General features: G+C 54.7%; 1 protein-coding gene across 4 annotated transcripts in view; it reads left to right on the forward strand.

The window, feature by feature from the left end:
• Positions 1-5706: 5706 nt before the first annotated feature.
• Positions 5707-23044, forward strand: part of AGAP3 (ArfGAP with GTPase domain, ankyrin repeat and PH domain 3) — a 257979-nt gene continuing 240641 nt past the window's right edge. For all 4 annotated transcript variants that reach the window (XM_077808650.1, XM_077808651.1, XM_077808653.1 and 1 more), the window contains exon 1: positions 5707-5971. In XM_077808650.1, the coding sequence (XP_077664776.1) occupies positions 5707-5971 (265 nt within the window). The remainder of the gene's footprint in view (positions 5972-23044) is intronic.

The following is a 23044-nucleotide window of genomic DNA, read 5'->3' on the forward strand; positions in this document are numbered from 1 at the left end:
TGCCTTGTCCCAGCACACAAGGCTGTTCACAGACAACTGCTTGGAGACCAAGGTAGGTTCCTCCATAGGCAAGTCAATACCCCTGACAGACACAGGCACATTTCCTTCACTGTCACAATTTTCCACACAGGTAACAGGTAAGGTATAGGGACAGTCATCTTCCACTATCCTCGCCTTCCCACACTGCTGGTTTGGTGTGCCTTAAAAGTGGAGAAACCCCAGCCTTGGGCTGTAACTGCCCTGCTCTAAGCAATTTGCCCTAAACTGATACTCTCAGAAGTGTCCCACCAAGGTCAATATACAAGTTAGCTCTTACTCACAAATCACGCTGTTGCCAATCCTTTAGAATCTAAAATCTAAAGGTTTATTCATAAAAGGAAAAAGATAGAGATGAGAGCTAAATCTGATTAATGGAATCAATGACATACAGTAATGGCAAAGTTCTTCGTTCAGGCTTGTAGCAGTGATGGAATAAATGGCAGGTTCAAATCAAGTCTCTGGAGAACATCCACAGCTGGGATGGGTCTTTCAGTCCTTGGTTCAGAGCTTCAGTTTGTAGCAAAGTCCCTCCAGAGGTCAGAAGCAGGACTGAAGACAAGATTGAAGGGTTTTCAGGACCTTTTATATTCTCTGCCCGTGGAAGATCACAGCAGCAAGATGGAGTTTGGAGTCACATGGGCAAATCACATGTCCATGCACGACTCAGTTCTTTTCAGGCCGACGCCAGTGTTTACATGTTAGTTCGAAAGTTCCCAGGAAAGCTCAGATGTGGATTGGCGTCTCCCAAAGTCCATTGTGCGTTAAGTGTTTCTTGATTGGGCACTTACTGAGAAGAGTCCCTTCTCAAGAAGCTGACCAGATGCTTCACTGAGGCTACTTAGAATCAAAACACATTGAGATACAAGTACAGAGCCAATATTCATAACTTCAACTATAAAAATGATACACACATACAGACAGTATAATCATAACCAGCAAATCACAACCTCTTTATAGACACCTCACACGACAACCTTTGTACAATATTTGCTGCAAATATATAACAGTGGTTGCACAATGATCTGTACAGTCACAGGTTATGTCAGTAATATCAGAACATTCCCATGTTAGAGATCGGTACAAGCCGCCCTTTGGAGCTCCTGAAACTTTCCTCCTTAGACCTGAAATCTAGATCAGATGCACCGTTTGGCACAGCAGTACTGCACTCCTTCTTTGACTTGGTCTCCTCTTCCCACTGTCCCCAAGGGGAGTACTACTTCCCAGATTCCCAGCAGTGGGAATATGCAGAGGAAACGCAGGTCACCCACCTGAAACCAGAGTTCTGTGACGGGGACTTCTTGCCCGCATTCCCCTCTTCCTCCAAGTCCGGATGTTAACTTTGCACTGAAGGAAGTGGGGGAAGGAATGGAGGTGTCTCGCACACCACACCCCTCTATGGACCTGCCGGCTGAATGTTTGAGCCGCCAGGGGCAGAGTGGGACTACTACTAAAAGCCTCTACTGGTCCAAGCTGCACCATCAACACCTCCGAAGGACGTGAATGTGCAGAGCCCATCTCAAATACTCCAATTCCAGGGGAGTAACCATCATATGCTTCATAATGTGGGGCTCCAGGATATTCTCTAGATATTGATATTGTTCCAGGCTATTTTATAGCCATACTTGCCTGTCCGATCCAACGGTAAGGCCCCAATTCTGCAACTGGGTCTGTGCTGCCTTTGCACTGGCTTGGAATCTCAGTATCGTCAGTGAGGGACTCTGCGGGCACAGGACTCTGCCAATGGACGTTTCTTGCAGGACTGGGACCTCATTTATCTCCAAACATAGAAGCTGGAATAAGGGTGCGGGGGGGGGGGGGGGGCTGCTGCATCCCCTGGCTTGAAGTGGTTTTCATCATATACAGGGTTTACAGCTTGGTTCAATGGCTCTCAGAACCCCCGGTATACACATGGTTCCAGCCCCCCCGTCTCCAAAGCTGTTTCAAAGACAAATGCACTTACAGAGATGGTTTGACTGGCCGCGTAGCAGTGTAACTACTCTGGTTTGTTCCCTTGACATTCATGCTGCTGTGATGGGGTGTACAAATCCCACAATAGGCTAGAAAGAGTTAAAGGCCAGTACTTGACCCAGGTAGACTCCGCCAGCCCTACTGAGCATGCTCCAACTAGAGAAAAGCGAGCAACCTGGATCAGAGGTGGGGAGGGGGACAGACGTGCGTGGAGAGCTCCTTGGAAGGGCACCGGAGAAGCCTGCCCAAGGGAATAAGACTCTATTCAGTGCGGAGCCCCACTGCAGCTAACAGTTTGGTGCCTTTTCTTTTTCTTTTCACCTTATATTGGACCGGAAGCCAAGGGAGAAAAGCAAACAGTAGGAAGTGACCCATGGAGGATAACTTGGAGGGCACCTTCGGTGGCCAGACACTGTTGACCCTCTTAGGGCCCTGGGTCACAGCCCAGTGCGGTGCGTCAGCCCAAACACTCCTTCCACTGCCCCTACAACTGGAGGGACCCAACTTGCCTGCCCACCTCGCTGCACCTCTGATTAAAAGTAGGCCTGGATAGCAAGACCTGCTCGCTGGGAGGTGGTCCTAAATGCGCTAACCACTAGCCCACCAAGGTCTCTGTTACAATCACATTTTCAGAGTCACGGGTGGACTTTCTTTAAAACATTGTACCTGTTTCTTTAGTGTGTGATACCGAGTGTGCATCTGCTGCTGGGCGAGACACAAAGCATTTCATTGCATTAGTTACTCAAATGTATTATACTGGGCTGGTAGCTCCATTGTAGCTACGGTTGAAACTTTGGTTTCGCAGCTGATTCGTCGAGTTTGAGGTTTGTCGACACCAGGACTTTGCATTTCAGTAACGTGAGTTTGTTGCTGTTACAGCGCCCCTGTAAGGTGTCTACACACACCCCCTTTTTTTAAAGCGAATTGTTGAGCATCTTAAGCCACAGTAAGTGATCCCCCCTGAGCGGGGAATAGCCCCACTTTGCAGTGAGTTTGTTTGCTGTAAGGTTCATGTGGACACACTCCTAACTCCTGTTCTTCTGGCAATCCTCCCCCCAGTATCCCACACTGCAGAGCTTCGAGCCCAGACTGGCCTGCCTGCGTGCCTGCTCTTCTTTTCGTGCACAAGCTTTTGGTAGCCTAGGACTCTCACTTAATATCGAGAAGACTAAAGTGCTCATCAGCCTGCTTCAGGCCTTGCACGTGACCCACCACGAACCACCACCGAGGGACAGACTTTGGAGACAGTTGAGCACTTCTGCTACCTTCGTAGCCAGCTCTCTCAAAATGCAAAGACTGACAGGCCAATCGAGCACAGGAACCAGCGTGCAAGTGCTTCCTTTGGGAAACTGCTTTGACGCCGCGTTTTCACAGACCGTGACCTGCCACAGGACTCCAGGATCCAGGTCTATGAGGCGGTTCTCATCCCTACATTCCTCGATGGATGCGAAACCTGGGTGACCTGTCAACAGCCCCTCAAGAGTCTGGAGAGGTAGCACCGCACCCAAGAAGCAGCTGGTGGACAGTTTTCCAGAAAGCATCCAAACCCCCATGGCAGCATCCTTGACCCCACATGTCCCCTGGGGGCTCACTGGGAGGAGATTTCTCCGGACGGATGGTGACTTTTCCACACTGAGGGGAACTCCCATGCTGGTGGTCTGTCACTGCAGCCGCAGGGCAAGCTCTGCACACGTCTCTAGGGAAGTCGTTCATACCCTGAAGGTCTGCAGCTACTGTTGGTCATCCTGCATCACTGCAGTGCTGTCTCACCAGACAGTGTGACCTGAGAGTCCAGGAATGGTGCTTCCTCAAGTGAAGCTGCTCCAGATACATGCCCTGCAAAAGCAATCGCTCAGTTTTAATCTCTTGCTCCTCCTCCACTGGTAGGCATATCACAACAGCATCCGAAGCTGCCGAGCCAAATCCATCTGACTCCAGATGCCTGTGCATAGTCCTGTTTGTACTGACGAGTGCCATGATCATGGTGCTCGGCAGCGTGCCTTCCATACCGCCTCACACCAATTAAAAAATGGTGTTGCCAAAATATGGCTGAATTATGGGATGCCAGGAGAGCAATGATGGTCATTTGTTGGTTTGCCCCAGAATTCCTTAATATCGGAATTTTGGACTTGGGCTCTTCCAATGTCACACTGTGAGACAATCTCAGCGCAGGGTGGAGTGGTGGCGTTGCACCCTAAGACATCTGGCCAGAATGCCACGCACTGAATTGGAACAAGCGCAGAGCTGTGTGAACGCAATGATTAATAAGGGAAGTCCACTAAACTGCCGTACCAAAGTGGTGTGGCTGCACTTCAGTTTAATAGAGCCAAGGTGCTGCACTCAGAGCAAGCGACCTAATCCGCTGTAACATCCCTGTGTAGAGAGGGCCTGAGGCATCGGGTGTGGTGTTTGGAGTGTGCCGATGACACCCTGCTATATGCTTCTCTCTCTCTCTCTCTCTCTCTTATCTGACTCTGAGGTTCAGTACCTTGCCTTGCAAACTGAACTCTGCTGGCTTTTGAGCGATGCCCCAGCCTGCCCCTGACAGACACTGGATAGCATGCTGTCTTTCCAAGCAACATGGAGAACTGCAGGGATGCATCACGTAGAGGTTGGACTGTGTCCTCATTAAGGCAGTCACATTTAGGGCAGGGCAACTAATTACTGGCTGGCTACTCCAGGCCTATGCTCAGCCCCCTCACTTGCTCTGTGGAAATCAATACAGAGCAAAGGTATGGGTGATGCTGGGCTGTATTGTAGGTAGGTTTGGGCTCTAAAGAGACACAAGAAGTGACCGGGGGGAAATGTGCCATTTTGTATACGGTGTGGTGTGTCCCAGAGTCCCAGCCTCTCTCCTGTCGTCTGCCTGTGCTCCAACTTCCCTGCACTGTGCTGGGGGATCAATCAACAGAGCGGGTCAGTGCAGTTCTCTCTGCCAAGTACCGGGAGACGTGCGGGTGCACCCACGGAGCTCTTGGACCCCCCTTTCTGTGCTGAGCCATGTCAGCCGTGCAAGTGGGGAAGTATGAGCTGCTCCGGTCACCGGGATGGGCAGGGCTGGGTCAGGGCCAGTGATGTTCCCGAGGGAACCCCAAGGACAAGCCTGGAGGGGGGGTAACATCTGGCACCTCAGGTCGTGGCTGCCAGAGGCGGAGGGATAAGAGGTTGGGGGGAGCCTGAGCTCTGCATTAACAAAATGTTTGGGGGGTGAATCGATGACCCCCCCGGCCCCGGCGCCGCTGGCAGAGCGAAGACTGCTAACAACGCACCAGTCAGAAGCCGCCCGGCCCCGCGTGCTGGCCGAGGCCGGCTCGGCCCCGGGTGTCGGCGGCCGGGCACAGCCCTGCGGGGGCGGCGCGGGGGGCGCTCCAGCCGCAGCGCCGGCAGCGGGCGAGGCCGGCCCGCGGGCCGAGCTCCGGGGCGGGGCCGGCGGGGGGCCGAGGCTGCCGGAGGCAGGCCCCTTCCCCTCCCCTGCGGGGGCCGGTCCCCGGAGCCGGCGCTGACGCGGGGCGAGGCGGGGGCGGTGCGTGACGCGGGTCCTGCTGCGGCGGCTGGCGGGCCGGGCTCGGGGAGCGGCGGAGCCAGCAGCGGAGACCGGACCGCGCCGAGCCGAGCCGGGCCGGGCCGGGCCATGCAGCGGCTGCCGCCGGCCTGGGCACCCGCCGCCCCGCGCCGCTGAGCCCCGCGCCCGCCGCAGCCATGAACTTCCAGGCGGGGCCCGGGCAGAGCCCGCAGCCGCAGAGCCTGGCGGCGCCGGGCGGGCCGGGGCCGGGCTCCTCGGGGCCGCCGCAGGCCGGGCCGCCCCCGCCCCAGTTCGGCCTCTCCAACTCGGCGGCCATCCGCGCCGAGATCGGGCGCTTCGAGTCGGTGCATCCCAACATCTACGCGGTCTACGACCTGCTGGAGCGGGTGGAGGACCTGGGGCTGCAGAGCCAGATCCGGGAGCACGTCATCTCCATCGAGGGTGAGCGCGGGCCGGGCCGAACCGGACCGGGACCGGGACCGGGGGCGGAGTGCAGGCTGAACCGGGCCGGGCCGAACCGGACCCGGGGGGAGGACTGCGGGCCGGGCCGGGCCGAACCGGGCCCGGGGGGAGGACTGCGGGCCGGGCCGGGCCGAACCGAAACGAACCGGGCCCGGGGGGAGGACTGCGGGCCGGGCCGGGCCGAACCGAAACGAACCGGGCCCGGGGGGCGGAGTGCGGGCCCGGGGGGCGGAGTGCGGGCCCGGGGGGCGGAGTGCGGGCTGGGCCGAACCGAACCGGGACCGGGGGGCGGAGTGCGGGCTGGGCCGAACCGAACCGGGACCGGGGGGCGGAGTGCGGGCTGGGCCGAACCGAACCGGGACCGGGGGGCGGAGTGCGGGCTGGGCCGAACCGAACCGGGACCGGGGGGCGGAGTGCAGGCTGAACTGGGCCGAACCGGGCCGAACCGGGCCCGGGGGGCCGGGCCGGGCCGAACCGGGCCCGGGGGGAGGACTGCGGGCCGGGCCGAACCGAACCGAATCCGGGGGGGGAGTGCGGGGTCGGGCCGAACCGAACAGAATCCGGGGGGGGGGGAGTGCGGGGTCGGGCCGAATCGAACCGGGGAGGAACTGCGGGCCGAACCGCGCCGGGCTGGGGGGAAGTGCGAGCCGAGCTTTGTCCGAGGGGGAGCGCAGGCCGAGCCGAACCGGGCCCAGGGGGGAGGAGAGTGCGGGCCGAACCGGGCCGGGCCGAACTGAACCGGGCCCGGAGGGGAGGAGTGTGGGCTGAGCTTTGTCCGAGGGGGAGCGCGGGCCGGGCCATGCGGGGAGTGCTGGCCGAACGGGACCCTGCCGGAGGGGAGCGCGGGCCGGGCTGAACTGAACCGGGTCCGGGAACGTGAGCCGAACTGGACTGGTCCCTCCTTTGTGCGCAGGGAGCCAGAGCCGGGGCGGCCCTCTGGCCCCAGGGGAGCGTGGGCCAAACCAGGCCGGGATTGGGGGGCACAGCATCAGAGAGGCCCTCTTGCCCGAGGGGAGCGTGGGCCAAACCAGGCCGGGATTGGGGGGCACAGCATCAGAGAGGCCCTCTTGCCCGAGGGGAGCGTGGGCCAAACCAGGCCGGGATTGGGGGGCACAGCATCAGAGAGGCCCTCTTGCCCGAGGGGAGCGTGGGCCAAACCAGGCCGGTGGGCACAGAGCTGGGGCAACTCTCTCGCCTGAGGGAGCGCTGGCCGAACTGGCACTTGAGGTAGGGAGAGGCCAGTCAGGTCTGAGATCTTCCTCTCCCAGAAGGCCCAAGGAGGAGACTGAAGTAGATGAGGAGGGACGGTGCTGGCCCTGGGGGACAAGCCCAAATCCCGGTCCGAGAACCAGGTCTCTAAGGGTTTGAGTTGGAAACAAATGCGGTGGCACTGGAATTGGAGAGACTGGGCCATAGACAGGGCCTCCCCGACTGCGCTGGCCTCGCTGGGGCTGAGCTGAAAGCAGAGATGGTGGGGGTCAGGGAAGGGACTCCCGGATTGGGAATGGGGTGCCTTGGGAACAGGGTCCAGTCTCTGCCGAGGAGGAGCTCAAATGGGACTGGGAGCGTGTGGGGAGCCCCTCTGGGTCTGGGGACTGGACCCTGTTGTGTTGGGGTTCCTCAGGAAGGATGGGCCCCGGGTGCAGTGTGGCTCCCCTATCACAACGGGTGACAGCTGGTCCCCAGGGAGGAGTCATGGAGCATGACTTGTTTCCGACCCGGGCCGAGGGAGTGGGATGCTGGGGTCCTTTGGCCTTTGCACTGGCTCGGCTTCGCTCTCCAGAGACGTTGGGACTGATTCTGGAGGCAACGCTGGTTAATCCCCTGTTAATCCTCAACTGATTGATCTGCCATGGCACGGGTGAGAGGGGATCGGACCCACTGGTGGTTTCTGCCGTGGGCTGGCTGCCGCTTGGCTCTGAGTCCTGAGGATGGATGTGGGTGGCACGCTTTGGCCTCTCTGTGGGGATGCTTGTCAGGTCCTTTTCTGGCCGGCTCTGTGCTCAGCGGGTTGGGACTCACTAGTTCCACTGAACTCGCCACTGGGGCCGGTGCACGGGACGCACAGGGAATGTTCGGGTGTCTTGCTCATTCTTGCTGCCTTCATTTTGTGCCTGTCAGAATTGCTGCCTGTTTGTGTTTTGTCTCCTTCTGAAGGAGGCTCTTTAGCTTCATCCTCGGCTCCTTGTTCCGCTGTGTTGGCAGCGTCTGATTAGACAGGATAAAAGTACCTTATAAAAGTGCGATCAGATCTTTCCTCTAAAGAGCTGCCCCCGCCTGCCCACTCAGCTTCCCCTGGGCAGGAGCGAGCTGCCAGGCTGCTGCAGAAAATGGAGCCCTGGCTGCCGGTGTGTTTTCTCCATGGCTCTGCAGATAGGCTGTGATTAATCAATGACTGAACATCACATAGCCCCCCTGTGCTTCAGCCCCTGGTGTTTATTAATGAGGAGATGATCTGATGTAAGAATCGTCTCCGGAGACCCAGGCTTTGCTTAGGGCACGTGCATACTTGTGTGGGACTGGTGCCCTCTCTGCCGCTGCCCCAGCCAGGGGGCTGAGGGTGGGGAGAAGGGCTCGCTGCCAGAATGGGGTGCTTGTGCCCTTACAAGCCAGAGGTTGGGGGAAGCCATGGTAGCAGTGTGTCTTTCCTCAGAACAGAGCCTGCTGTAGATTTGCTGTTGGCTCCAGCCAGAGCAGCCCCCCCCAGTGAATGTGCCTCAGTGGCCCTGACCCCCCCGCATGCAGATGGGATTAATTCCCCTGCCTGGGTGGCCAAAGTGGGTCAGATGGATACAGAATTCTGTAATTGTGGGAAGACTGTTTGTTTGTGGACTTGGGCCCTTCTCACCGTCAGAGTCCCTGTGTCTCTTCTCTGGCCACCACTCAGTTTAGATTGAAGTCCTTGCAGTCCACTTGCGAAGACTTCAGTCTAAACTGGCTGGGAAATGCGAGTAAGTCACTTCTCCCTCCCGAGGCCGCCCAGACAGAAGGCTGAGAAAGGGGCACCTCTTGCCTGCGTGAAGTAGCGTGGTTGTGTGGCATGAGGTGGAGGGGAGAAGTTGGGGCTCTGGAGACCTGAGTGGTGCCGTGGTGTGGCTGGTGGATCCCTCCAATTTGGCGCTGATCAGACAGGTGTGGTGTTCAACAGCATGTGCCTCTCGTTAGTTAATCAGGTAACGGGGCCCAGGAAGCTCAGATCCCCTGCAGGTTAGCGGGGGAGGCAGCTCATTAGCAACAATTGCCCTGGGTGTTTGGATCTGTGTTAATAAAAAGCTCCTTTGAGCTAGCAGCTTTTGCCAGGGTTACTGCACGAGGCAGGTCAGAGAGCAGTGCATGCTCAAGTCTTTGCCCGGTTGGCACAGGCTCCAGTGGGTGCGTGTGTGTGTGTCTGGTAGGGGGCAGAGGTAGGGGCTGCTTGTCTGTGTGCTCACAGGGGAAAGCAGGTGGCAAGGGCTGGTTCCCAGGGGCGATTGCAAGAAGCCTGTGTATCGGCCAGAAGCTGCTTTGGACAGGCCTGCATTTGCTGGACAGGTGCACTCAGCTAGCTGGTGCCCGTGTGTTCCAGGCTTGTTTATCGCTCCAATGTTTGCAGCATGAGCTGTCACAGCTGGTCTCGAGGAGGCTTGTGTATTACCAGCTGTGGGAGCTGGGGAGCTTGGTCATAGAAACTGCATCAGAGCGCGGCAAAGCTGACTGCAGGAATGGGGCGTGGGAGTGGCAGGGAGCCTATGCATTGGGAGCTTGGCCATTGAATTGTGTCTAGCAGATGGGGGAGGCTGAGCGTGGAGGGTGAGGAGGAGGCTGGGCAATGAGGCCATGCTCTGGCTGATTTTGACCGTGGGGATTCAGACCTCTGCCCACTAAGAAGCCCGTTATTCTGCCTGAGGAATCTGCTGGAGTGTCTCCTGTACCGCTTGGTAGCACTGCGGTGAACTGGTCCCCCCCAGAGGCCTCCGGTCTTTCTTGATTCTGCCCAGTGGGCCCCCCCCCCATTCATTGAAATAAAGAAACCATCCTGAGTATTGTCTTGAGTCCTCCAAGGTGGCAGTTCCTTGCGTCCTCGGTCCATCCTGAGCTCTGTCAGTGTGAGTTCCCCGCGTAGGGGCAAGGAGCTGGGAGCCTGGGCCTTGTAGGGGACCTGTGCAGTCCTCTAGCAGGGGACAGGGCTGCTCATCCTTCTGGCCTGAGGAGCCCTGCTTTCCAATCTATATCTGGTTCTGAGTGAGAAGAATTTGTCCACTTGGCTAACATTATTGTTTCCAATAGTACCCACAGTGAACTGGGTTCTTCCCAGTGTAAGGGAGAAGCCACTGTCCCCTGCCTCTAGGAACTGACGGTTGAAAGAGAGAGAAATAGGCAAATAAACCAAGGGTAGTGGGAAGGGGAGCAATGCAGAGCTAGGCTGACAGAAGCCCCTCTCATCAACCTGCCTAAGGAGTGACTTCCTGAGAACCGGCACACTTCCCTCGGTGGCAGCAGATCTTTGGCTATTCCCAGCAGAGGAGTAGTGGCCGGAGATGGGTCCTTGGGCTGTAAACAAGAAACTTGCCATTTCCCTGCTGTGGTGTGCATTGTCACGGCTTCGTCGTGGCAGGTGTCCAGCCCCTGAAGTTCCAAGGCTGGGCTGCCGCCACCGGCGCTCGCTGTTCTGGAAACCCAAATGTAGCCCAGCTGTAGCCAGAGCTGCTGGGGGGGAGAGAGCTGGGCTGGGCTCCCACCCAATCACCCCAGACTCAGCCCATAGTCTCGTGGGGAGCGGGAGGACATTGGCCGTACCTCTGCTTCTCCAGGATGGAGGAGAGCTGGGCCAGGCTCCCCTTGTTTGACCCCCTTTACACAGAACTTGGGTCTAGCGGCCTGCCCCCTCTTGGGGATACTGTGTCACCCCATCTCAGAAAGGGTTCTGAGACCTAGATGGATTCACAGAACAGCAACGAGAATGATCAAGGGCCTTGAAAACTTCTCTATGAAGAGTGATTGAAAAGCTTGGGATTGTTACCTTAGAGAGGAGATAAATAAGAGGGGATATGATAAAAGTCTATAAAATACTGACTGGTATAGATATGGGAGATCAGGAGTGTCCAATTCCCTTTTTCTAATACAGGAGCTAGGGGACATTCTGTGAAATTAAATGGTGGGAAATTCAAAACTGAGCATGTGATTAAACTGTGGAACTCATGGCTTCAGGAAGTCATTGAGGCCAAAAATGTAAGATTCAAGAAGGGATTGGACATTTACAAGGATACCAAGAATATTCAGAGTTGTAATAATTAACGACCACGGATATTGGAATGGATATTAAACCTTTTACTTCAGGGTTTGTCAGTTTCAAACTAGGAGAGATCATGCTGAGACCTATGCAGGGGGCACATTTCCCCCCCCCCCCCAATTTTCACTGCAGAATCTGGTGCTGACCACTGTCAGAGAGGACACTGGGTTAGATGGACCTCCAGTCTGATCCAGTCTGGCAGTTTCACTGTTAGAAGATAGGGAAGATTGCTCCCAAACTGCATTCCCTAGGTCGTTCATTCACATAGATTCATAGATATTAAGGTCCGAAGGGACCATTATGATCATATAGTCAAACCTCCTGCAAGATGCAGGCCACAGAATCTCACCCACCCACTCTTGCAATAAACCTCTCACCTATGTCTGAGCTATTGAAGTCCTCAAATCATGGTTTAAAGACTTCAAGGTGCAGAGAATCCTCCAGCAAGTGACCCATGCCCCATGCTACAGAGGAAGGGGAAAACCCCCAGGGCCTTTTCCAATCTGCCCTGGAGGAAAATTCCTTCCTGACCCCAAATATGGCGATCAGCTGAACCCTGAGCATATGGGCAAGATTCACCAGCCAGACACCCAGGAAATAATTCTCTGTAGTAACTCAGATCCCACCCATCTAACATCCTATCACAGGCCATTGGGCCTATTTACTATGAATATTTAAAGATCAATTAATTGCCAAAATCATGTAATCCCATCTCCTCCATAAACTTATCAAGTTTAATCTTGAAGCCAGATACGTCTTTTGCTCCCACTGCTTCCCTTGGAAGGCTGTTCCAGAACTTCACTCCTCTGATGGTTAGAAACCTTCGTATAATTTCAAGTCTAAACTTCCTGATGGCCAGTTTATATCCATTTGTTCTTGTGTCCACATTGGAACTGAGCTTAAATAATTCCTTCTCCCTCTCCGGTATTTATCCCTCTGATATATTTAGCCTTCTTTTGGTCAGGCTAAACAAGCCAAGCTCCTTGAGTCTCCTTTCATAAAGTTTTCCATTCCGCGGATCATCCTTGTAGCCCTTCTCTGTACCTGTTCCAGTTTGAATTCCTCCTCCTTAAACATGGGAGACCGGAACTGCACGCAGCATTCCAGGGGAGGTCTCACCAGCGCCTCATGCGGGCTGTGCTGTGGTGCTAAAGCGTCCACATTCAGAGCCTGCTGGGGACGCCTGGTGGGCAGGGGAGGTGGCAGCTGCCTCTGGTATCTGTTGGTTTTACCTTTTTTCTTTCGTTACAAAAAACGAAGACATTCTATCCAAAAATCTGTTCAAAGAAAGCTGGTGGCTGGCTGCACACTTTGTTCCCGTTTCGGTCCAGCACATTGTGCACACTGAAGTCTCCTTGGCCTTTGTCCATTCCCCCAACAAGCTCCTGTGTGCCCCCTCTGAGCCCCCTCTACTTCAGGGACTCTGCCCCCCCCCGCCCCCGCTATTTCCCCATGCCAGGGGCTCTGTGTCCCCCAGACCTCCTGTTCCCTAATGCCAGGGGCTCTGTGCTCCCCATTCTTTCCCTTTCCCTCTGTGCCCTCCCACGTGCTCTCCCCTTCCACCGTTCTGATTTCTTTCCTTTCTCTCTGGGTGAAAAATCATGTAGAATGTCAACATTTTAAAACTGCATTGGGAGCTGAGATGGGGGCATTGTTCTGCGGGAAAGTGTTAATGGCTGCCATCAAGTGGTTCTTCGCTCTGCAGACAAGATGTAGACAGAGATGGTTGAAATTGCCAGGTGTGCTGACTGGATGCCAGGTGTTTCCTCATGTCCCTTTTCTGATTTGCATCAGAATAAACAGAGTTCTTCCCAGAGCTGCTTAGAATATTCCCTGACATTTGCAGTTGTTCGAATGTGGAGCTCAGAAGCAGTTCAGTTACATCAAACAGAAGTGCTGGCAAGTTGATGTATAACTTTGCAAATGTGGCCAATTAAAGTTGCAAATTCACATGCTTGAAAATTAGCTGCCCATACACAAGGGAGCAGTGATGAGGTTGCCTCTGTCCCCCGGCTTTTAGCTTTGCATGTTACAACTTTGGTTATGTCTACACTGCAATAAAATGCCTGCAGCCGGCCTGTGTCAGCTGGGCTCTGGGACCCTCCCCCCTTGTGGGGTTCCTGAGCCCGGGCATCTACACTGCGCTTTTATAACCCTGCAGCCCAAGCCCTGTGAGCCCGAGGGAGCTGACACGAGCCAGTCACGGTGTTTGATTGCAGTGTATACAGACCCTGTAATAATTTTATTTTAACAAAAAATGCATCGGGTGAAGTGAGCTGTAGCTCACGAAAGCTTATGTTCAAATAAATTGGTTAGTCTCTAAGGTGCCACAAGTACTTCTCGTTCTTTTTGCTGATACAGACTAACATGGTTGCTACTCTGAAACCTTTCTTTTAACAGAATGTTTTGGATATAATTTCTTTGGAAAGAGGAAAAATGTAAAACCGAAATCTGTCAGGTGCAACTGACTCCAGTGTTAGCTCTAACTGCTCTGCCCTTCTGGAAGTCCGGTCCCAGAGTTCTCATATTGGGCATCTGGAAAATGAGGAATGCACAGGAAGTGGCTGTCTGCTAAACTTTTGGCTAAGTGACTTGTCCAACATCACATAGGAACTCTGTGGCAGAGACAAGGTTAGAATCTAGTTCTCCTTGGAGGAATTCAACTGCCTTAGCCACCAGGCCACCCATTCTCTTCCAGCAGCCCCTGCCTTGTTCTCTCCGGGTCTTCCAACTTCGAAGCTGAATAAGGGAGGGATCCTACAGATTCTTGTGTTAGTCTCCTTGATTTATTCCCTTGGGGAAAAGTAGTAATTAAAGGGTTTGTCTACACCCAAAAAAAGACCCTGTGGTAGCGAGTCTCTGAGGCTGGATCAACAGACTCAGGCCTGCACTATGAGGATATAAACAGCAGGTTAGACCTTCCCGCTTGGGCTGGAGCCCGGGCTCTGAAACCCAGCAGGGAAGGAGGGTTCCGAATCCTGAGTCAGTTGACCTGGGCACTAAGACTCGCTGCCGTGGGTTTTGGTTTTTTGCAGGGCAGACAGACTCAAAAGCTGTACCATAAGGTATATTCAGAACAGGGCAGAATTAACAGTGAGGGGAATTCAGCATTGGAGCAGTTCCATAGCGATGTGGGGGATTCTCCCATCACGTGAGGGCTTTGCATTCAGATGGGACATCTTTCTAAAAGACACGTGTCCTGGCTCAAGCCGAAGTTCTGGGCTTGATATAGAAATCACTGGGTTCAGTTCCCTGGATGCAGGAGGCCAGACAAGATGATTGAATGGTGCCTGCTGGCCTTAAACTCTTTGAGTGAAGGTTGCACAGGCCAGCACCCCCCTCATGCCTCCCCATCAGCGCTTGAACCCTGAAAGTTCAGCACTTCAGCACAGACTTTGGCCTCTGAGCGTGAGGGCGACATTAGCTGGCAGCAGCAGAAAGAGGGTGCAGAACACACTGAAATTGTGGGCTCCTTGTGTATGAGTATGCAGTGCTATGGAATGGCTAGGGTGTTGGGTGTGTTGCCAGCAGCCGTGGCATGATGTGACCCACGGGCAGGAAATGGTAAGTTGCAATAGCTCTGTCAAACCTGCATAGCTTTTTAGCAGGCTTGCAAAAGGTGCTTCCCTGACCTCAGGGCTGTCTTGCAGTGAGATTTCAGAGTCCTGCTGCAAACTGTGGAGACACTAGAGCTCCTGGGGAAAAAACAAACTAAGAATTTTTATACTGCAGGATCTTAGTGTCTTCACTGTAAAGGGCTCTGCCCCCCAATATGTGCAATAGGTATACATGGTACCCAGGGGTGACCTGGTCAGTTACGAAGTGCCTTGACAAAAAGGAATATTCAGGAGGGACTGGAATGCTCAGTCCCAGCAGAGGGTGGGTGGAAGATGTTTGTCTGAGACCCTGACAGATGGGTGCGTAAAGCTGGGATTGTGAGTGGGGTTGGAGGAACGGGGCCGATATGAAACAAAGGCTTCTAGCTAGCGAGGGACAGTCCTGCAGGGGCTAGAATATTGCTTGGGCATGCAGGAGTGAAATCAGGAAGGCCAAATCACACCTGGAGTTGCACCTCGCAAGAGATGTTAAAAGTAACAAGAAGGGTTTCTTCAGGTATGTTAGCAACAAGAAGAAAGTCAAGGAAAGTGTGGGCCCCTTATTGAATGAGGGAGGCAACCTCGTGACAGAGGATGTGGAAAAAGCTAATGTACTCAATGCTTTGGATATTAGGAAAAACTTTTTCACTCAGAGGGTGGTGAAGCACTTTAATGCGTTACCTAGGAGGTGATGGAATCTCCTTCCTTAGAGGATTTTAAGGTCAGGCTTGACAAAGCCCTGGCTGGGATGATTTAGTTGGGGCTGGTCCTGCTTTGAGCAGGGGGTTGGACTAGGTGACCTCCTGAGGTCCCTTCCAACTCTGATATTCTATGATTCTATGGGGACAGCAAAGGGATTAACTGGGGGATAGTGTGGTCAGAATGAAGAGCCCAAAAACTGATCTTGGCAGCAGTGTTTTGTGTGCACCGAGGCAGGGGAGGGGAGGAGACTGCAGTCTCAGGACATGGGGTCATGAGGGCCTGGAGAAGAGCCTTTGTGCTGAGGCTAGAGAGAGAGAGACGTTCTTACTGGCCCTGGCCCATGTGATGGGACTGAGCTGCTCTGCACAAACCCAGCACTGGAACAGGTTGAGCAGGATGGGCAGAGGCTCAGGGCTGGGAAGACTAAAATAGTAGCAGGACGTAGCAAGGGGCATTGCCACAGCATGCGGGGACGTGGGAGTGGACTAGCGTGAAACCCCTTAGAGGTGAGAGAGGAGCTTGCAGAGCTCCTGTTCGCACTGCTCTGACGCCTTCCATCACAAGCCGCTCTGCAGTGGTTTGCTGGTGTCTCCATGCTCTCCCCTTTCCCACAGACCCCACGAATCTGATTCACCTGCCCGTTGGTTAGGGCTCTGTTGTCAAGGTGTTGGTTTGGAAACCTCTGTCCTGCTGCATGTGGGTGCACAGGCTGCCTCTGGAGGGAGCGCTGGGCTGAGTGTGCATGGTGCTGCACAGCCCTTTTGCTTCTCTTGGGCAGGTGAGCTCTGAACTGTGCTATAGGGCTTGGCCTCATTCCCAGTCAAGTCATGGAGTTTAAGGCCAGAAGGAACCTTTAGACCGTCTAGCCTGACCTATCACAGGCTGTTACATCTCACCCAATTCCCCCGGTACTGAGTCCAGTCATTTCTGTTTGCGTTTGGCGAGCCCTTCTTCCAGAAGGACCCCAGTCACACCGAGAGCTGGAGAAACCATCCCTTTCTTGGGAGCTTGTTCCAGTAGCTAATCACCATCCCTAGCACACATTTGTGCCTTATTTCTCAGTCTGGCTTCAGCTCCCAGGCACTGGTTCTCTGCCTGGCTCCACTAGATTACAGAGCCCTGGAGAACCTGGTCTTGTCTCCCCGGAGAGGTACTTATATGCTGTAATCATGTCACCTCCATCGTCTTTTTGAGTAGCTCAGCAGATTCAGCACTTTCCGTCTCACCATAAGGCATTTTTTCCAGCCCTCGCATCATTTTTGTGGCTCTTTTCTGCACCCTCTCCAATTTTCCAACAGCCTTTGTAAAATGGGATGTGCACTTCTGGGGCTCAGGCTTGCAAAGAAAATATGGAAAGGGGCTGCCACCAGGTGAAGGCGCTTGTAAAGGAAAAGAAATCTGAAGTTGACTGGGATTCCTCCCATGTTTCTGTCCCTGGCTCTGGTGGAGCCTAGTCCAGCCAGGCGGTGTGATGAGCTCCCTGGCTCAGCTGAATTGGCCTGGAGTAAATTACACCCTAGGGGAAGGAGAGAGTTCTGTTTAGCCAGCTTCTTTTCTGCTAATTCCATGACCTTGGCAGAACTGTCCCGTTGGAGCCTTTACATTCCCAGGGCTTTAGAAACCACAAGGAATGGCTGGGAGGACGTGAGCAAGGCAAGCGTCACTCAGGGTCTCAGAAAACAGTCAATGTTAGAGTCCTGGCTGGATCTCCTTTGGGAGAGTGGGCCTGGGAATCCTGGCATGTCTGTCACTCCTTGGGCTCATCAGGTCGCCAGCCATGTGTCACTGTGGCAGGTGCTGAGCTCCTGGCCGTATATGCTAGGACAGGACAGGGACCCTGGAAAGGGGGAACCAAAGGCAGTGGCATGACCAGCTGTTCGTTCTGACCCACCCTTCTGTGCAGATGGGGCATACTGGAGTCTTTAGAGCAAAGGAATGAGCACAAGCAGCAGCTCTGGGGTCACTTCTCTCTGGACATCTTATGTCTTAGCAAAGAAGGATCCTTGGTCTTGCAGGGTGCTGAGTGCCCCTGACTGGCATTGAAATCTGTGGGAGGTGAGGCTGCCCAGGACCTTGCAGAATTGACCCCTGCCTTGAGAGGCATGAACAGAAAGCGCTGGGTGAGGAGAGTGGTGGGCGTCGGGGCGGGGTCTGGTGTAAGGGGCTGGTGGTAGCTTGGGGATGGGCAGGAGAGACGTGTGTACGTGGGGCGCTGTGTGCTAGGGCAGACACATGCTTGGGCAGCTCTGTTCTCCTCAGTGACACCAGCCTAGCCCCCCGTGTAGACAGCGCTCTGCCGGTGGGAAGGCTTCTCCCGTCAGCATGGGCCCTCTGCCGATGGGGGGAGCCCTCCCTTCGGTGTGGGAAGCACTCCGGTGACACCGCTGCTCCGCTGCAGCGGTTGGGGGTAGCCCTGCCCTCAGTCCTGGCAGGCCCAGCTCCCCTGCGTGCCCGAAGCCGGGTGCCGTTGGGTTCGAGTGGCTTCCCAAGAAGCGTGTGTGGCGACCATGGGAGCGACAGAAATGCTGCGGTGAGGAGAGGGCCGGGGCGCTGCAGTCTCAGGCCGCCTTGGTGTGTTGCCGCGGATTGTCGAGGACGTTTGTGTCTGACGTCGGTGGGACCCACCCGCCGGTTCACGCCTCAGAGCTGGAACTTCAGGCCCGTGCCACGGTGCCCCAGACCCCCCGCCCCGGTTCAGTGCACTGTGCTGTGTGACGTCCCCCGTCCCACGGGCACCGACTCTGTGGGGGCTCCAGGGCTGGAGGGTGTGCAGCACCCACCTGCTGATCAGCTGTTCGGCAGTGGGTAGGAGGTGCTGCGGGGAGGGGGCTGAGCGGAGGTGGGAAGGGGCGGAGCGAGGGCGGGGCGCTGGGGGTGGGGGCAGAGTGGGGTGGGGCAAGGCGACGTGAGGGTGGGGCTTTGGGGGAAGGGGCGGAGCGAGAGTGGGGTGCCGGAGGAGGGGGCAGAGTGGGGTGGGGCAAGGTGACGTGAGGGTGGGGCTTTGGGGGAAGGGGCGGAGCGAGAGCGGGGTGCCGGAGGAGGGGGCAGAGTGGGGTGGGGCAAGGTGACGTGAGGGTGGGTCTTTGGGGGAAGAGGCGGAGTGAGGGCGGGGCTTTGGGGGAAGGGCGGAGCGGGGGCGGGGCACCCTCAGAGGAAGATGGAAGTGGGCGCCTGAATCCCTTGCTGCATGGGTCTGCGCACGGTGCTGGGTCCTTGAGGGATCTGGAGCTGAGGGAGGGAGGGCGCCTGCAGGGACTGTGGATGCTGCCGGCCTGGCTGGCATCCCAGGGCTGGGAAGGGGACCCAGGTCCCCTGGAGGGTGGCAGCCCCGGCCTTCCAGCGTTTCTCCTCTGGTGCTGCTTGCCTTGAATGGCTGGGGTGACTCACCGGAGCCAGGCACTGCCTGTGGCCTCTCTTCCGCCAGAGCTGTCGGGCCGGGGCGGAGACTCCTGCTCTTCGAGGAGAGAGGCTTCTCGCTGCAGACAGTGGGTGGCAAGCGTGTCTCCGTGTCCGGACGCGGGAGTTCATTGTGGATCTGTGACTGGAGCGGTTCATAGAATCATAGAATAACAGAGTTGGAAGGGACCTCTGGAGACCATCTAGTCCAACCCCCTGCCCAGAGCAGGACCAATCCCAACTAAATCATTCCAGCCAGAGCTTTGTCAAGCCAGGCCCTAAAAATCTCTAAGGATGGAGATTCCACCACCTCCCTAGGTAACGCATTCCAATGTTTCACCACCCACCTAGTGAAAAAGTTTTTCCTAATATCCAACCTAAACCTCCCCCACTGCAACTTGAGACCATTACTCCTTGTCCTGTCCTCTTCCACCACTGAGAACAGTCTAGAACCATCCTCTTTGGATCCACCTTTCAGGTAGTTAAAAGCAGCTATCAAATCCCCCCTCATTCTTCTCTTCCGCAGACTAAACAATCCCAGTTCCTTCAGCCTCTCCTCATAAGTCATGTGTTCCAGACCCCTAATCATTTTTGTTGCCCTTCGCTGGACTCTTTCCAATTTATCCACATCCTTCTTGTAGTGTGGGGCCCAAAACTGCACACAGTACTCCAGATGAGGCCTCACCAATGTCGAATTGAGGGGGAACGGTCACGTCCCTCTATCTGCTGGCAATGCCCCTATTTATACAGCCCAAAATGCCATTGGCCTTCTTGGCAACAAGGGCACACAGCTGACTCATATCCAGCTTCTCGTCCATTGTCACCCCTAGGTCCTTCTCTGCAGAACTGCTGCCTAGCCATTCGGTCCCTAGTCTGTAGCGGTGCATGGGATTCTTCCTTTCTAAGTGCAGGACTCTGCACTTATCCTTGTTGAACCTCATCAGATTTCTTTTGGCCCAATCCTATAATTTGTCTAGGGCCCGCTGTATCCTATCCCTACCCTCCACTGTATCTCCCTCTCCTCCCAGTTTAGTGTCATCCGCAAACTTGCTGAGGGTGCAATCCACACCATCCTCCAGATCATTAATGAAGATATTGAACAAAACCGGCCCCAGGACCGACCCTTGGGGCACTCTGCTAGATACCGGCTGCCATCTAGACATGGAGCCATTGATCACTACCCGCTGAGCCCAACAATCTAGCCAACTTTCTACGCACCTTGTAGTGCATCCATCCGGCTCATACTTCTTTAACTTGCTGACAAGAATACTGTGGGAGACCATGTCAAAAGCTTTGCTAAAGTCAAGGAACAACACGTCCACTGCTTTCCCCTCATCCACAGAACCAGTAATCTCATCAAAGAAGGCAATTAGATTAGTCAGGCATGACTTTCCCTTGGTGAATCCATGCTGACTGTTCCTGATCACTTTCCTCTCGTCTAAGTGCTTCAGAATTGATTCCTTGAGGACCTGCTCCATGATTTTTCCAGGGAGTGACGTGAGGCTGACTGGCCTGTAGTTCCCAGGATCATCCGTCTTCCCTTTTTTAAAGATGGGCACTACATTAGCCTTTTTCAGTTGTCTGGGACTTCCCCCGATCGCCATGAGTTTTCAAAGATAATGGCCAATGGCTCTGCAATCATATCCGCCAATTCCTTTAGCATTCTTGGATGCAGCGCATCCGGCCCCATGGACTTGTGCACGTCCAGTTTTTCTAAATAGTCCCGAACCACTTCTTTCTCCACAGAGGGCTGGTCACCTCCTCCCCATGCTGTGCTGCCCAGTGCAGTAGTCTGGGAGCTGACCTTGTTCGTGAAGACAGAGGCAAAAAAAGCATTGAGTACATTAGCTTTTTCCACATCCTCTGTCACTAGGTTGCCTCCCTCATTTAGTAAGGGGCCCACACTTTCCTTGGCTTTCTTCTTATTGCCAACATACCTGAAGAAACCCTTCTTGTTACTCTTAACATCCGTCGCTAGCTGCAACTCCAGGTGTGATTTAGCCTTCCTGATTGCATTCCTACATGCCCGAGCAATATTTATATACTCATGCCTGGTCATTTGTCCAATCTTCCACTTCTTGTAAGCCTCTTTTTTGTGTTTAAGATCAGCAAGGATTTCACTGTTAAGCCAAGCTGGTTGCCTGCCATATTTACTATTCTTTCTACACATCCTGATGGTTTGTTCTGTAACCTCACTAAGGATTCTTTAAAATACAGCCAGCTCTCCTGGACTCCTTTCCCCCTCATGTTGTTCTCCCAGGGGATCTTGCCCATCAGTTCCCTGAGGGAGTCAAAGTCTGCTTTTCTGAAGTCCAGGGTCTGAATTCGTCTGCTTTCCTTTCCTCCTTGTGTCAGGATCCTGAACTCGACCATCTCATGGTCACTGCCTCCCAGGTTCCCATCCACTTTTGCTTCCCCTACTAATTCTTCCCGGTTTGTGAGCAGCAGGTCAAGAAGAGCTCTGCCCCTAGTTGGTTCCTCCAGCACTTGCACCAGGAAATTGTCCCCTACATTTTCCAAAAACTTCCTGGATTGTCTGTGCACCGCAGTATTGCTCTCCCAGCAGATATCAGGATGATTGAAGTCACCCATGAGAACCAGGGCATGAGATCTAGTAGCTTCTGCGAGCTGCCGGAAGAAAGCCTCGTCCACCTCATCCCCCTGGTCCGGTGGTCTATAGTAGGCTCCCACCATGACAGCACCCTTGTTGCTCAGGCTTCTAAACTTAATCCAGGTTTCAGAGTAACAGCCGTGTTAGTCTGTATTCGCAAAAAGAAAAGGAGTACTTGTGGCACCTTAGAGACTAACCAATTTATTTGAGCATAAGCTTTCATGAGCTATAGCTCACTTCATCGGATGCATCCGATGAAGTGGGCTGTAGCTTACGAAAGCTTATGCTCAAATAAATTGGTTAGTCTCTAAGGTGCCACAAGTACTCCTTTTCTTTAAACTTAATCCAGAGACTCTCAGGTTTTTCTGCAGTTTCGTACCGGAGCTCTGAGCAGTCATACTGCTCCCTTAAATACAGTGCTACTCCCCCACCTTCTCTGCCCTGCCTGTCCTACCTGAACAGTTTATACCCATCCATGAAAGTACTCCAGTCCTGCGAGTTATCCCACCAAGTCTCTGTTAAGCCAATCACATCATAATTCCCTGACTTTGCCAGGACCTCCAGTTCTCCCTACTTGTTTCCCAGGCTTTGTGTATTTGTATATAGGCACTTGAGATAACCCGCTGATCGCCCCTCGTTCTCAGTATGAGGCAGGAGCCCTCCCCTCTCACACGCTCCTGCTCGTGCTTCCTCCGGGTATCCCGCTTCTCCACTTACCTCAGGGCTTTGGTCTCCTTCCCCCGGTGAATCTAGTTTAAAGCCCTCCTCGCTAGGTTAGCCAGTTCTTCGGAGCCCGGCTCCTGGCCAGTGGCGGGATGTCCACGGGTGACGTTCCACGCACCATGCCCCCCGCTCTTTGGCTGGGCCTCTGCCTCTGGCTTTTCGGGCTTGGGGCCAGCCCCTGCAGCAGTGAGGCTGAGCTGGCTCCATTTCGTGGTGTCTGGGCTCCTGTCTCGGACGGATGTTTCCCGGGCATTTGTTCCATCTTCTCTTCCCTGGATGTGAGGTTTGGAGACCTGATCTGGGCCAGCTGATTCCAAGGATGGCAGTTGATGGTGCCTGGCCGCTGGGCACTACAGCCACGAGCATGGTTGATAGACAAAGGCAGCTAGAAAAGACCCTGCGTATTGCCCACTGCCCCCTTGCCTGGGTCCCTTCCCCCGGCCAACCGGCCGGCCGAGCCGAGCCAGGCCTCTGGAAATGCAAAGCTGTTGCTCCTTTTAGGCCCTGGGAGTCTCCTCTGCTCTTTAGGTCAGCAGGGCAGGGAGCCTCCTGGTTCTGTGTCTGGAGTGACCATTCCGGGCCCCGTATCTTTAAAAGGCTGTTGAAAAATTGAAGCGGGTGTGAAAAAGAGCCACAAAACTGATTTGAAGTCCGGAGAAAATGTGTGACAGTGAGAGTCTCAATCTGCTCGTCCAAAAGACAACTGAGAGGTGACTTGAGTACAGTGTGTCAGGACCTTCCTGGGGAGACAGGAC

Source organism: Eretmochelys imbricata, chromosome 2 (assembly GCF_965152235.1).
Source record: "Eretmochelys imbricata isolate rEreImb1 chromosome 2, rEreImb1.hap1, whole genome shotgun sequence".
NCBI classification, from domain to species: domain Eukaryota; kingdom Metazoa; phylum Chordata; order Testudines; family Cheloniidae; genus Eretmochelys; species Eretmochelys imbricata.